The 15,177-nt window shown below is 36.4% G+C and overlaps 1 protein-coding gene across 1 annotated transcript in view; it reads left to right on the top strand.

The window, feature by feature from the left end:
* Nucleotides 1-15,177, top strand: part of ATP8A (ATPase phospholipid transporting 8A1) — a 1,088,708-nt gene that overhangs the window by 1,035,430 nt on the left and 38,101 nt on the right. The window contains exon 40 of the mRNA XM_090406292.1: nucleotides 1,044-1,087. Within this exon, the coding sequence (XP_090262418.1) occupies nucleotides 1,044-1,087 (44 nt within the window). The remainder of the gene's footprint in view (nucleotides 1-1,043; nucleotides 1,088-15,177) is intronic.

The following is a 15,177-nucleotide window of genomic DNA, read 5'->3' as shown; positions in this document are numbered from 1 at the left end:
CCAGAACCAGAGGTGGTGGTACTAAGGTGAAAGTAATGGAGAAGTCATATTTCCATATACCAGTTGTCAAAAGGTGTCACACCTTATTATTAAAATTTTCTGGATTGGAGATAAGTTGATGGAAGTTTTTTTTCACTTGACTATGCTACCAATTATATATTTGGTTTAATCCTTTCTCCAAGTGTAAGCAAACGAAGTTTGCACCTGAGGTAATTTTCAGAACTGGGGTAACTCGTGGCAAAGGTGGTATAAGTTCTCATCACTTGTCTTAGTATCCCATACTACATTTGCCTTAGTATCCTGGTCTGGGTAGTGACCCTTCCCTTAAGGCATAGCATTATACATGTCTGCAAGGAGATGTGATGTGCATTGTGGGATACTAAGACAAGTGATGAGAACTTATACCACCTTTGCCACAAGTTGCCCCAGTCCTGAAAATACTTCAGGTGCAAACTTTGTTTGCCTACACTTGGAGAAAGGATTTATTCAAATATATAATTGGTAGCATAGCCGAGTGGGAAAAAACTTCCATCAACTTATCTCCAATCCAGAGAATTTTAATAATAAGGTGTGACACCTTTTGGCAACTGGTATATGGAAATATGACTTCTCCATTACTTTCACCTCAGTATCACCACCTCTGGGTCTGGGTAGTGACCCTTCCCTTAATACATAGCATTATACATGTCTGCAAGGAGATGTGCTGTGCATTATGGGATACTAAGGCAAGTGATGAGAACTTATACCACCTTTGCCACAAGTTGCTCCAGTCCTGAAAATACTTCAGGTGCAAACTTTGTTTGCTTACACTTAGAGAAAGGATTAAACCAAATATATAATTGGTAAATTACTTTGGTTTTAAACTGCATATTTTAAAACTTTATATTTTGTATATTTTAAGATTTAAAACATTCAAAATTAGCCTTGGATTAGTAAACGATATTATGTGTATACACATCATGTTTGAAAATTGAAATTTATACTTCATGTATATTCAAGTTTTAAAATCATTATGTAATTTTTTTTTTAATTGTTGCATTCAGATGGATTTGCTTTTTCTCAAGAGGAACATGGGGTTGTCCGCCAGGTAAAAAAAAAAAAACTGTATTTTATGTAATATATTAATATAGTTATAATAATCTGCTAATACATAAATGAACCATGTAATGAGCAAGCTGGAGCTGGCTTACTCAAGCATTTGTTAAATTTTCAAAACTTTTGTGAGCCGCTTGTTAAATCAACAGTGGCTATAAACTGTATAGTAGCGTGCAGTTCAATCCACAGTGGTTTGCAGCATTTGGTCATAAGCTTGTTCATAAATGGTGAAATGGAAACTCAGATTTGTAAGTTATTTTTAACAGTATTACAACACTATTAATTGTATTAATAATTGTACTAAATGGACTAAATTATGAAAAAAAAAGTATATTATTTTAATTTATGTTCATTCACCACATGGGTGCCTTCATACACACATACTCGCCTGCATCCACCCTAATTTCTCTAGTTTACCTTTTAGTTTTCTTTAGTTTATTAATATAAACCAGTTAATAAACATCTATTTTATAATTTTAGTTTGTTTGGTGTTGTAATTGCTGTTAAAATTAAGTTATGAATAACATTCAACACATAAGCTTATCTATTAGATGGAACCTCAAAGATGCCATGTTTCTAGAATTATTGCAAAGCTAATAAGGTAATTATCTTAAGAAGGGACTCTTGCAAAATTTAGCTGAATTTAATTACTGAGAGTATGGAACCACAAAGTCAGGAAAACTAAAGGAATTAGGGAGGATGCAGGCAACTGCGTGTGTGTGAGAAGGCACCCATGAGGTGAATGAGAGTATATGAGTGAACAAACAATGTGGAATCTAGTCTTTCAGGTAACATCATCAAATGGGATAGTCAGTTCATGAAGTAAAGGTGGTTGTGGCCTAAGGTGATGCTGCAGTTTCCATATAAATGTTAGAAGTATCAGGAATAAAAGGGAAGAGTTTTATGCATTGGTTAGTGCAAACCTCATCACCAAAAGTTATAGGCATCAGGGAGACTTTGCTAACAGATGATGTAGTTACAGGGATAAAATGTGATGGATTTAGTATTTTCAGGGAAGATAAAGTAGACAGGACAGGGGGTGAGGTACTGCTGATGATAGCAAATGGATTGCAGCCAAGAGTAGTCATTTGGTAAGATTGCAGTTATATAGAGGCAGTATGGTATGAAATTGGGACGAATAAGACAAACCATAAAATTGGTTGCTGTTAGAAGCCAGAGATGATGTGGAAGGCATGCATCAGCAGAATAGTACAAGGAGTGCAGGTTGAATAATTATTATGGGGAACTTCAACTTTGGACACATAGACTGGAAGGAGAAAAAATCACATGGCAGGAAAGAAATTAAATATATACAGATATTATTTCTGGAAAATTTTCTCCTTTCCCCATAAAATTTCTGTCTTTCACCTTCTCAAAGAAGTCATCGCCCACCCTTAAAACCCGGGTTTTTAACTTTCACATACCTTGTGTCTTACTTGCAATTCTCCCACATCTCTCTATCCCCACATTTCCAATCCCCTCCTTCCTTTCAGTCATACTTCAGTAATATTGCCATATGCTGCTCAATAAGATGGCAACCTGGAACATCCTACAAAGGTATGTCCAAAATTATTCCTTCCTTATATTCTTCATATATCTATATCTTTAAAACATCAGTAATGCTCTAAAAATTGAGTAAAAAGCCAAATGACATCATAAAAGGGGTACTCCTAAACAAAATAGGCAAAATAGCCATAAAAATTAATAATGGAATATATACACTTACTGAAATAATTACTGATAATAGGATCAGAAGACCTGTCCATAACTAAGGTGACTTCATTACCTTCAATTGGGAAGAGTGATCATGCAGCAGTCTTGAATTGGGAAATAGCAAAACGGGGGCAGGTTTTTGGTTTTCAGGGCAGGTGATTAGAATAAGCTTAGGAGGCAGCTTGATCAGTAGCATATAAATCTGCAGGGAAAGGATGTTCACAGCACATGGAGGATAATCAAGGGATATCCGGAGGAAGCAATATCAGACAGTATACTCAAGGTCAGGAGTGTAAATCAGGTAAGAGTTAGATGGATGAGTAGTATTATTAAGCATGAGCTTCAAAAAAAAAAAAAAATGTTGTGGAGGGTATATAAAGGAGAAAGGTGACCATAAAGCTCATGAACATACAAGGGTCAGATTAGAAAGGTGGCTGGCATGATAAGAAAGGCAAATAATATTATGAGAAGAAGAAATTAGCTGAGCAGGTCAAAGGTAATCCCAAAGTCTTTTGTTTTGTGGCAAGTAGGAGGAAGAATAACTATGAAAGATAGCTTTAATACTTGCTGATAGTAGAGAGGTGACAGGGACTGATGCGAGAACATAGATTGATGAATTGGAGGTGCCTGGGATATTGCAGAATCTGAATGCACATCTTTGGAATTAGATTGCATATCGGCTCTCATTTTAAGAGAATGTGCAGGGAAACTGGCACTGCCTTTCACTATAGGCTGTTTAATTTAAGTCTCGGTGGAAAAGTTCCAAGGGAGTGGAAGGATGACAAAATAATTCCTTTGCATAAAGGTGGATCTAAGTCTGTGGTAGCAAATTATATACAAATCAGCATCTCAGGAGTGGTGGTAAAGTACTGGAAAAGTTGATCAAAAAAGAGAATTCAGGAATTGGTGGACAAGAATATGATATTCTATTGAGGGGAACACAGCTTTGTGAAAGGTCGGTCATGCCCTAGTAATCTACTAACTTTTTATAATAGAGTGACAGCTCAGTTGGATAAAGGGAATGGCTGCATGATACTGCTGTATTTTGTAAAGGTGTTTGACAAGATACCACATGTAATTCTGTTATGCAAACTGCAACAAATAAGGATGGATATGAAACTGGTGACATGGATAAAAGGGTGGCTGGTGGACAGATACCAAAAAAGTAGTATATAGAGGAGCAGAATCCATGAGAAAGCAGATGACTAGTGGTGTGCCACAGGTCTCTGTGTTTGGACCACTGCTCTTTAATTTGTACATAAATGATATAAGAAATAATTTGAAGGGAAATATTCAGTTGTTTTCTGATGAAGCAAAGTTGGATAGGGTAATAGTTAATCAAGGTGATGTAGAGGGCTTGCAAGATGTTTTAAATAGGCTGTAAAGTATGGGCAAAATGCAATGGATGTAAATTTAATGTGGAAAAGTGTAAAGTTAGGGATACAAAGGTTACATGCTATGTACCACACTGTACTCCAGGAAATTGGTTATGCTTGGAATTTGGGGGAGGGAGACATAGCAGAAAGTGAGTTGAAGTTTAGAAGGCATATTACTGAAGTAGCCAGGGCAGCTCATAGGATTACTTAGTTATCAAAGAACACACTAACAAGCAGAGATAAGAGAGTCATCAGTGCTTTTTATAAAGCTTTGATGTGACCACATCTGGATTACCATGTTCAGGCTACCTGGATTTCTTGGGGATGAGGAAGTGGTGAAGGGGATCCAGAGGCGAGTGACCAAGATGGGAGTAGTCTGTGGAATGCTGTGAGGATAGATCAAGAGTTTGTGGATTGCACAAGTTGGTTGATAGGCAAAAAAAAAAAAAAGTTATGATAAAAACATTTAAATTACTTAAAGTAGTTTATAGGAGTTATACAGAGGAAATATTTTAGCACTTGGCTAGTGGGACAGGAAAATAGATCATCCCTGGAAATTGGGTAAGAGTGTAGTTAACAAGAGCATGAGGACTAGATTTTTCACTTAGAAAGTAGTGAATGGAATGGTTTGCAAAGTCATTTGTGAGTGCTTTTAATGAATTCAAGGAAAGGTACGAAAGATATTTTTTGGCTAGTTGAGTCTCCCATGATGAGTCTTTGGACTCCTTAAAGATGCTATGCAATAATAATAATAATGCAATTCATTTATAAATACTGTCAAAATAATGATATAATAAAGTTATACTTTTGGGGGGGGGGGTATAATTCTTACAAAGTGAGACAGTCTGGTGCATTTTTATAGCAAGCTGGTTGTTAAAAATTTCCCAGAATACTTGTTCATATAACTATTATTAAGAGAGAGAAAGGGTAATAAACATCCATTAGTATTTTATACATGAAACTATAAAAGATTTTAAGGCGATTGTCAAGCACGTGAGAGGGAGAATGATCAATAAACTTTGAATGCAGTTTCTCAGGTTCAGAAATTAAGTGAGATAGTTAATACACAGTGCAAGAGTGGTTGCAGGCCCATGGGGATACTGTAATCTATGTATTGTAGAATGCTTTACTGCTGGATTACAGAGCATATTATGCAAAGTATATATCCTTTACTCAAGCATAAGCAAAGTTGATGCATGAAGTCTCATCATAACTAGTCTACTTATGTAGAGGATGTTGCCTTCACATCAGATACCTCAATATACCATAATGCAAAAACATGGGAAGAGCCACCACCTAGACCTTTTTCAACCTTTATTTGAAGTCTCACCATTGGGAGTTGAAAATACCAAGTTGAAAATAAGAAAGTACCAAGGTTAAATCAATGCAGAAGTCATATGTTTTTGTATGTAACTACTCTAGAACAAAGATAGAAAGTTTTACTGCTGGATTACAAACTTGCTTATGCTTCAGTAAAGGTTTAAAACAAGAATATAATTTCTTGTGCTTAAAGGTCGAAGCTGTATAACTGAGAGGAGACTTCCACATAGTCTTTAAAGGGATGCGGAGAACTTACCTTGCTTCTGACCTAATGTCCAATCCTCACCTTCTCGTGGTGTACCCTGTTGGGTATCTACCTAGATACTGAACAAATGAGAATGGGCTGGCAGTTTGGGATTTAGCCAACCAAATGGTATTCTTTTTGGCTTCAACCAAAATACAAAATGATGGCACAACATTACAGAATTTCATGCCGGCTGGGGCGTCACCCAGTTAAACAAGGCCCTCATTGTTTTCGCCAGGGAACCAGGGCGAACAGCGAAAAGGCAGCTACTGGAACAAATCTGAAAGCACACCCCAACTCAACATCACCAGAGTTAAAGATTGGTACTATCAACGTAAGAAGCCTGAATGGCAAAGAAATGGAGCTAGCTGAGGAATTAGATAAGTACCAGATCGACATAATAGGGGGTGACTGAAACAAAAAAGACAAAAACTGGTCAGATCTTTCTGAGCAATAAATACAAAATGTTATATTCAAGCAATGACAATCAAGGAAAAGAAGGAATAGCCATAGTATTCAACACCAAATAGGAGGCTAATCTTCTTGAAAGGCAGGCTGTCTCAAGTAGAATGATGTGGACAAATATCAGAATGGGGAACTGGACAATGAGACTTATTTATGCCTATGGTCCCACAGAAGGTTCTACTAAGGTAGAAGTGGAGGAATGTTTTGAGTGTTTAGAGAAAGCAACTGACACCATGAAAAGGAAAAGTTGGTCCTTGTTAGGGATGTAAATAGCAGAGTAGGAAATGATTTCAGACATACAAAAATATTTGAGGAAAATTTGGAAAAAAGAGCAAAGTTAATAATAATGGCAACTACCTGTGGGATTTCTGCTCAGGACATGGACTGGTTATTACTAACACCATGTTCCAACATAAAAATGTGCACAAATTCACATGGAGAGAAGAGACAAGGAAAAAGAAAATTCTCATTGGCTACATTATTGTCGATAGTGATGTTTTCTCTCTGGTGCAGGACACCAGAATGTACAGAAGATTTGAAATTAGAAGTGTTCGCTATTTAGTCTTGAGCAGGATAAAATTGAATTTCATTTTGAAAAGAAAAACATAAGAAAGTTTTAAAGCAAATAAAAGTTGAGCAGCTCTCAGATGTGAACTGTAGACTAAAATACACAAATATTATTGAATCAAATATTAATGAGTTTGAGAACAGGAACTAAACCTTGGGGATTCGGTGGCAAGCCTTGAAGAAATCCTGATTGATTCAGCGAGAGAGGCATGTGGTGAGGTTGTCTGCAAGAATAGAAAAATCAGAACTCCATGGTGGACACAGTTAGTTAAAGAGACAGTGACAGAAAAGAAGAAAGCATATCAAAAGTTTCTGTCAAATAAGTCAGCTTGTGCTCTTAGAGAATACAGAGACAAATGTAAGAAAGCTAAACACTGTGTAAAACTAGCTAAACAAAAGTCATGGTAAAGAACATAGAAAATGCAAGAACATAGAAAATAAATATCAAGAAGGTGGCAAAATATTCTGGTGGTTGTTGAAGAAGCTTAGAAATGGAGGAAAGAGTGCTGTAAAAGAATTAGAGATGATAAAGGTGACATGAAAACAGGAGAAAAAGATATCCTTGATGCATGGAGTAATTACTTCGAAAAATTGCTAAATGAAACAAGCAGTGGTAGCACAATGGTAAAAAACACTCGGCAGGCATGCAGTCAAGAATACATATCAATACTTCATCTAGAAAAAGCCATCAAAAGCATGAAATGTGAAAAGGCAGCAGGAGTAGATAATATTCGACCAGAAATGCTGAAGTATGGAGGTATAAAAGTCTTACAGTGGCTACGCTGCATAGTTCAGAAGGCCTGGACTGAGGGATGAATTCCGGATGATTGGAGTAGAGCTCTCATAGTACCCATATACATAAAAAGGGAAATAAAACTGAATGTGAGAATTACAGATGTATTTCCCTGCTAAATGTTCCTCATAAGATTTATGCAAGTATACTTGAGAAACAGTTGAGAAGAATTATAATGGTGAAGAACAAGCTGGATTCAGGCCAAATGGAGGCTATCAGGATGAGATCTTCACTTTATGACAAATAGTTAAGAAATCATGGGAATATAACAAAGATCTGTATTTAAGTTTTGTCGATCTGGAAAAGGCATATGACAAGGTGCCAAGAGAGAAGCTATTTAAAACCATACAGTTATATGGTGGTAATGGGGCATTATATCAAGCAATACTTAGTCTTTATTTGAGATGTAAGTCAGCAGTTAGAATTGAAGGAAGCACAGGAAGATGGTTTAATGTTAAATCTGGTGTCAGACAAGGATGTACATTATCCCCTCTCCTATTCGTTATCTATATGGATCACATTATGAAGGAAAGTGGTATTAAACATGATATCAGAATTGAAACGTTAATATATACTCTTTGCTTTATGCAGACAATGTTATACTTCTAAATAAATCTGCTACAAGTTTGCAAGATTCCCTGACTAAATTGAATAACTGTTTTAATAGATATGGTATGAAGGTCAGCAATAAAAAGACAAAGACAGTGCAAATAGGCAGAATCGTTGCAAATGTCAACTATGTTGTGAACAGAGAACCTGTGGAACAAGTAAAACATATCAGCTTCTTAGGTACGATTTTTAGTGGAGATGGTAAATTAAATATGGAAATAGACAATAGAATCAACTAAGCTGGTATGGTAGGAAGTCAATTGAATAAATTCATATGGAATAAGAGAGAAATTAGTTGGAACACTAAATTAGCTATACAAGACAGTGTTCAAACCAGTTTTAATTTATGGATCTGAGAGCTGGGTCACAAGTAAAATACTTGACCAAAGACTAGAGACTGCAGATATGAGAGGCCTGGGAAAGATTAGGGGCATGATTAGATGGTATCAGTGGCAATATCATGTTAAAAACAAGGATATTAGGAAAGAACTTGATTGTCAGCATCCAGAAGCACGTTAGCACAGCTAATCTCAGGTGGTATGGTAACTTAAACAGAATGGAGAAAAGATTAGCAAAACAAGTGATCTCTGCCATGTTAGCAGGAAAACGACCCATAGGAAGACCAAGATATAGGTGGATTGATACGGTTTAAAGTGCCTTACAAGATAGAAATATAAGATCTGATAATGTTGGAGTCTTAACAAGTAACAGACTGATTTGGAGGAAAATTGTAGATAGGAAGTTAGTAATGATGTAAATTTTTCATGTAGTACTGTCATTTCCTGTACACCCCTTCGGGGTACATGGCAGGAATTTGATGATGATAATGAAGATATAATTTCTTGTCGAGTGATAAAACCATCTACAACCATTGCCAATTCCAGAGTTATTAATAATATGGCGATACACTGTTTTACTTCTTGTACATTGAAAATATAATGACTTCTGCATTGATTTAACTTTAATATCTTCCTTGTTCAGTGCCCACTGACAACCTTTGATGAAGGTTGAAACAGTCTGGGATACTGAAACAATTGATATGAAGTTAACAGCTACCTCTATTTATAAGTAGACTAGTCATTTACTTAATGTGGAAACTTAGATTATGCATAGGTAAAGACTTAAAACAAGAATATAATTTCACTTCATCAAATTCCTGACATATACAGGATATTGTGATAGTTATTAACTTCCTACTAACAGTCTTCCTCCAAATTAGTCTCTTATTTTATAGGACTTCAATATTGTCACATCTTATATTTCAGTCTTTTAAATTTTAACATATTATTTATATTACATTTTAAATTCATTAGGAATCAGATTCAGTATATTTTTACTGACTCTGACTCCTTCTCTACAGGTCTGCTTCTGAAGCAGTTCTAACTACATCAATCCACATGTATCTTGTTCTTTTATCTGCCACCTTGGTATCAAACGTGTTTGCGAATCTCTTTCATTCTGTTTAATGACCGTACCACCTGAGATTTACTAACACACTCCTGAATGCTTACAACAGCAAGTTCCTTCTTAATATCTTCATTCTGCCACTGATGCCACTGATGTCTTGTATACTGATAATTTAGTGCTCTGATTTCTCTCGTAATTCATGTGAATTTATTCAGTAGACTCCCTATCATATCAGCTAATTTTGATGTGTTTCTAGTTAGTTTGCCATTTTTGCTAAAAACTGTGCCTAAACAGCTGAAATCCTTTACGTGTTCAATAGGTTTTCCATTCAGGAGGCAATTAATGTTTCTGCCTATTTTCAGTATTTGTCTTTTTATCAGAGGCATCAATACCTAATGCTGGACGTGGGGTACAAAAAATAAAGCACAATGATCTGTGCTACTTGAATGTTTTATTATTTATTTATAGTTTCATTTTCAATTTTTGGAGAAATCACAGTCTACAAGCAGCATGTGCAGGACTGGTTATAGACCTAAAAGAATATTGCTGGGTTTGTTTACAAATACTAGGAGCATCAGAATTAAGGAAGATGAAATGGTTTTGCTGATTCAATTTATTTGCCCAACATTTGTTGGAATAAGTGAAACATGGTTGGATAAGGATGGTATCCTGACAGGAATAGAAATAGAAGGGTATGATATTTTCTGTGAGGATGGAAAGGAAAAGAAGGGAGGGGGATGCTGTTTACCATTGATGATTCCAGGCAAATTATGTATGCACAAAGTGGAGATGCAAATAGTGGCAATGGTTTTGAGTCAGTATGGTGTGACATGAAGGTTGACAGAAAAAGATATTTAGTCGGATGCTGTTGTAGGCCAGGGAATGTGAAGGGTGGTGATGAAGAAATGTATGAGCAAGTTTGGTTAGTGAACAAGGGAAGGGTGATTATTATGATGATTTTAATTATGACAGAATAGATTGGAATGAAGAAATAGTATTTGGGAATAAGGAAAATTAACTTTTTGAGTTCTTGAGAGACACTTATCTTAGGCAGTATGTATAGGAGGGCACATGAGGATCAAAAGTTGTAGATCTGATCATTTTAATCAGAGGATATGACTTGATTGTGAGTGGGGTTTTGCACTTCCCTCCAGTTGGTGAAAATGACCATGAAGTGATTACCTGGGTTGTAGCCATATGAAGATTTCAGTGATCAAAGGATATATTTTGAATTACAAGGCTGGTGATTATGAAAAGCTTAGGAGAGAGCTATAGCATGGCATGAGGTGTTAAGTGGGAGGGAGATAAATGCTATGTTGGAATTGACCAAAACATATTTAACAACATCAAGGTAGTAGTGTGAATGTATTCCAAAGGTCAAAAAGTGTGAATGTGTTCCAAAGGTCAATAAAATAGGAATCAAATGTATGAATAAAGGGATTAAGCTAAGTTAAGGGGATAATAAATCCCTCATTATTTTAAACCCGGATATGAAACTCGGAGATCGAAATCTAAGAGTTTCATGCCGAAGAACTATCGGCGAGTCCAAGCATAAGTCATCACTTCGGTAGTACAACACTAGGGCAACTCGTGTCAAAGGTGGAGCAAGTTCCGTCACTATCCTTAATATTTTCTCATAATGTAAAACACAGCTCCTAGGAGATGTATTGCTGTTTTACATTATGAGAAGAGGTCACTACCCAGACCGGTTTCGACCTTTATTGAGGTCTCACCAGTGAGTAGGTAGACCTGGAAATACCAAGGTTTAAGTGAACTGAACTTACATATACCCTTACTATACGAATTGCCAGACCAGTGTACCCATATATTATTATTACTACGATAAAGAGCCAAGAGGCTGTTTTTTTTTTTTTTTTGTTGTTTTTTCGGCGGCGTAAATTAAGTTAAGGGAATATTAAATCCCTCATTATTTTAAACCCGAATACAAAACTCGGAGATCAAAATCTAAGAGTTTCATGCCAAAGAACTATTGGCGAGTCCAAGCATAAGTCATCACTTGGGTAGTACAATACTAGGGCAACTCGTGTCAAAGGTGGAGCAAGCTCCGTCACTATCCTTAATATTTTTTCATAATGTAAAACAGTAATACATCTCCTAGGAACTGTGTTTTACATTATGAGAAAATATTAAGGATAGTGACGGAGCTTGCTCCACCTTTGACACGAGTTGCTCTAGTGTTGTACTACCCAAGTGATGACTTATGCTTGGACTCGTCAATAGTTCTTCGGCATGAAACTCTTAAATTTCGATCTCCGAGTTTCGTATCAGGGTTTAAAATAATGAAGGATTTATTATCCCCTTAACTTAATTTACACTGCTGGAAAAAAAAAAATAGGCTGTTTATCGTAGTAATAATAATATATGGGTACACCTGTCTGGTAATTCATATAGTAAGGGTATATGTAAGTACCTTAAACCTTGGTATTGCCATGTCTACCTACTCACTGATGAGACCTCAATAAAGGTCGAAACTGGTCTGGGTAGTGACCTCTCTTCATAATGTAAAACAGTAATACATCTCCTAGGAGCTGCATTTTACATTATGAGTAAGTATTAAAGATAGTGATGGAGCTTGCTCCACCTTTGACACGAGTTGCCCTAGTGTTGTACTACCCAAGTGATGACTTACATTTGGACTCGCCGATAGTTCTTCGGCATGAAACTCTTAGATTTCGATCTCCGAGTTTCATATCCGGGTTTAAAATAATGAGGGATTTATTATCCCCTTAACTTAATTTATGCCTCCAGAAAAAAAAAATAATAGCCTCTTGGCTCTTTAAAGGGATTAAGCATGAAATGTGAAAGAAGAGGATACTCTCCAGGCAGTACAGGATGAATAAATGTAGCAATCAATTGCATGTTGAGGAGTATTCAGAGCAGGCCAAGAAGGTGACTCAGTTGGTAGAAAAACTACAGTGTGAGCAGAAATTAACAAATCAGGCCAAGTAAAAACCCAAGTTTTTCAGATATGTAGCAAGCAGAATGAAGAATGACTGCGGTAAGACGATGTTAATGAATTTAAATGATAGAGTGGTAACTGCTGTGGAAGACACCATTGAGGTATTCAGTGAACAAATTTGGGTGAAATCACGAAAAATCAAATGTAGAGGACATAGGAATGGATGGCATAATTGTGAGTGAGCAGGAGGTATATCAGAAAATAAATAAGCTTGATGTCAGTAAGGCAATAGGATTTTTCAAGGGAATGTTCCAGTGAATTAGCAGTTGCATTGGTCTGCCTGTTTAATAAGAGTCTTCAAACAGTACAGATTCCAAAAGAGTGGAAAGAAGGTAAAATTATTCCACTGCATAAAGGTGGTGATATGACTGTGGCTACAAATTATAAGGTAATCTGCATATATGGAGTTGTGGTTAAGGTACTGGAGAGATTGGTGTGGATTAGGATACCGAAATGGTTGATAACAGCAGTATTCTCTGTGCTTGTCAGCATGGGTTTGTTAAAGGAAGATCATGTTTACTAACTTATATACTATAACAAGGTGACAAATGCCTCAGACAAGAGAGATGCATATACAGTGGTATACTTAGATTTTCAAAAGCTTTTGATAGACTGCCAGACAAGCTGTTAAATAAACTGAAACAGATGGCATTGAATAACAGACTAGTGAGTTGGATCAGTGACTGACTGTCAGATCGGTATCAAAAAGTTGTGTGTGTGTGTGGGGGGGGGGGGGGGTTGCAGCATTCCGAAAGAGGAAAGTTATTAGTGGTGTGCCATATTGGGACCATTGTTGTTCATTTTGTATATTAATGATATTGGGATGGATTTAACTGGTGATATGCAGCTGTTTGCAGATGATGTAAAATTGGGGAGAGCAGTGCAGAGTCAGCAGATATTATGGCCTTACAAGCCTTTTCATTACAACCTTATCAGTTCAGTGTTGCAAAGTGTACAGTTTTGAAATTTAGTAAGCAACAATGGGATACAAAGTATATACTTGGTGGGGAAACTTCAGAGGAGATGAGAGATCTGGGAGTGGTGGTGGATAATGACCTGAAATTCAGAGGCCACATTTGCACAGGTTGTGAAGTCATCACATCAGATAATGGGAATGATGCAGAGGATCTTGATGTGCAGAATTATATCCATTGTATAAGACCTCGATCAAGCCTCATATGGATTATTGTGCACAACTTTGGTTATCAGATTTTCATGATGATGATGAGAATATGTTAGAAAGAGTGCAGAGGAGATTAACAAAGGTAGTCAGTGGTCTTTGAAATGTGGAGTGTGAAAACAGATTGAAAGTACATAAATTGTCAAGCCTCATGCATAAGAGGAGGAAGAGGCAGGGGGGATATGATTGATGCATATAAATTAGTCAGAGATTGTTATCAGGTTGTCATGAGAGAAATTTTTCATAGAATAGGATAGGGGCGTAGAACAAGAGTTTCCGTCCATGGAAACTGTATAAGGAAGGTCTAGGTAGTGAAGTGAGGAAAAGGTTCTTAGCATTAAGAGTGGTTGGCAAGTGGAATGAATTGCCTGAGTATGTTATGAATGTGGACCTATTGAATCAGTTTAAGGTTGGATGAGCTTTGTGTGTTATAGTGTGTACCTCCCACAGTGAGTCTCTGACTCATGGTGGTCAGTTGTTAATAATAATGATATCTGGAACAGAAATCAAGCAAGTAATTACCATTATTGTCAGCTTTGTCCTTTTCACTAAATTTCTCCAACATGTTTATTCATTTTCTGCCCTGCTATTTAGAATTCTAACAGGGACCAGCATTTCCTTTTTCTTTACTCTACATCACTCTACCTGATATTTTCTGCTATTCCAGAAGATTTTCTCGTGTTTGGTGTTAAATCTTCTCCTTTGTTTCCTAATTATTACACCACATTTATTTAAAAGAATCTCAACCTTGTTCGGCTTCAACCTGTTTCAGTTCTCAACCTGTTTTTGCTTTTTCTGTTTCAGTAACATGACTTGTGTCGATGTACTACTACCGGAAGTACATTCTTCTATAATTCTTCTACCAATTTCAATTTTTTTTCCTTTGATGCTTCTCTGTTTATGGTGATTATCTGGAATTCTGACATTGTCAAGTTTCAGTTTGTTCTGGTAGCTTCCGCTGTTTCTCTCTGGTTTCCTGCAGAAAGCATTAAACCCATGGTAAGCTGCATGATGGTGAAGCCCATGACTTTTCATTTGGTTGTACCATCTTTGCTTTTTAGTTTAAGACAACAAAGAATACAATTTGGTCAAGTCTCAAATTGCCAGCACATTCTTGTTCATTCAGTAGATACCTGCTAGAGAATTTGCATCAGAAGGTGAGATTAGTCATTAGGTCAGGAAATCTCAGTCGGTTCCTTAAAGGACTATAAAGAAGTCTCCTTCTGGTTATCTAGCTTTCATAGTTAAGTACATTTCTTCTTAAGTGTAATATACAATTTATGTATATTCATGCCAGTAGAATCTAGAATAAGAGGAAGAAGTTTTTGACATTGGTTAGTTCATCTTAGCCACAAATTCAGGCATTAGTAAGAGGTTAATATAGGAATAGAAGGCAATGGGTGTAGTATTTTCAAGTAGAAGAAGAAG

Source organism: Typopeltis vanoorti, chromosome 16 (assembly GCF_054136105.1).
Source record: "Typopeltis vanoorti isolate ZY-2024b chromosome 16, IOZ_Tvanoo_1.0, whole genome shotgun sequence".
NCBI lineage: Eukaryota > Metazoa > Arthropoda > Arachnida > Uropygi > Thelyphonidae > Typopeltis > Typopeltis vanoorti.
Note: the sequence above shows the minus strand (reverse complement) of the source record. Positions and strands in the feature narration are given on the sequence as shown.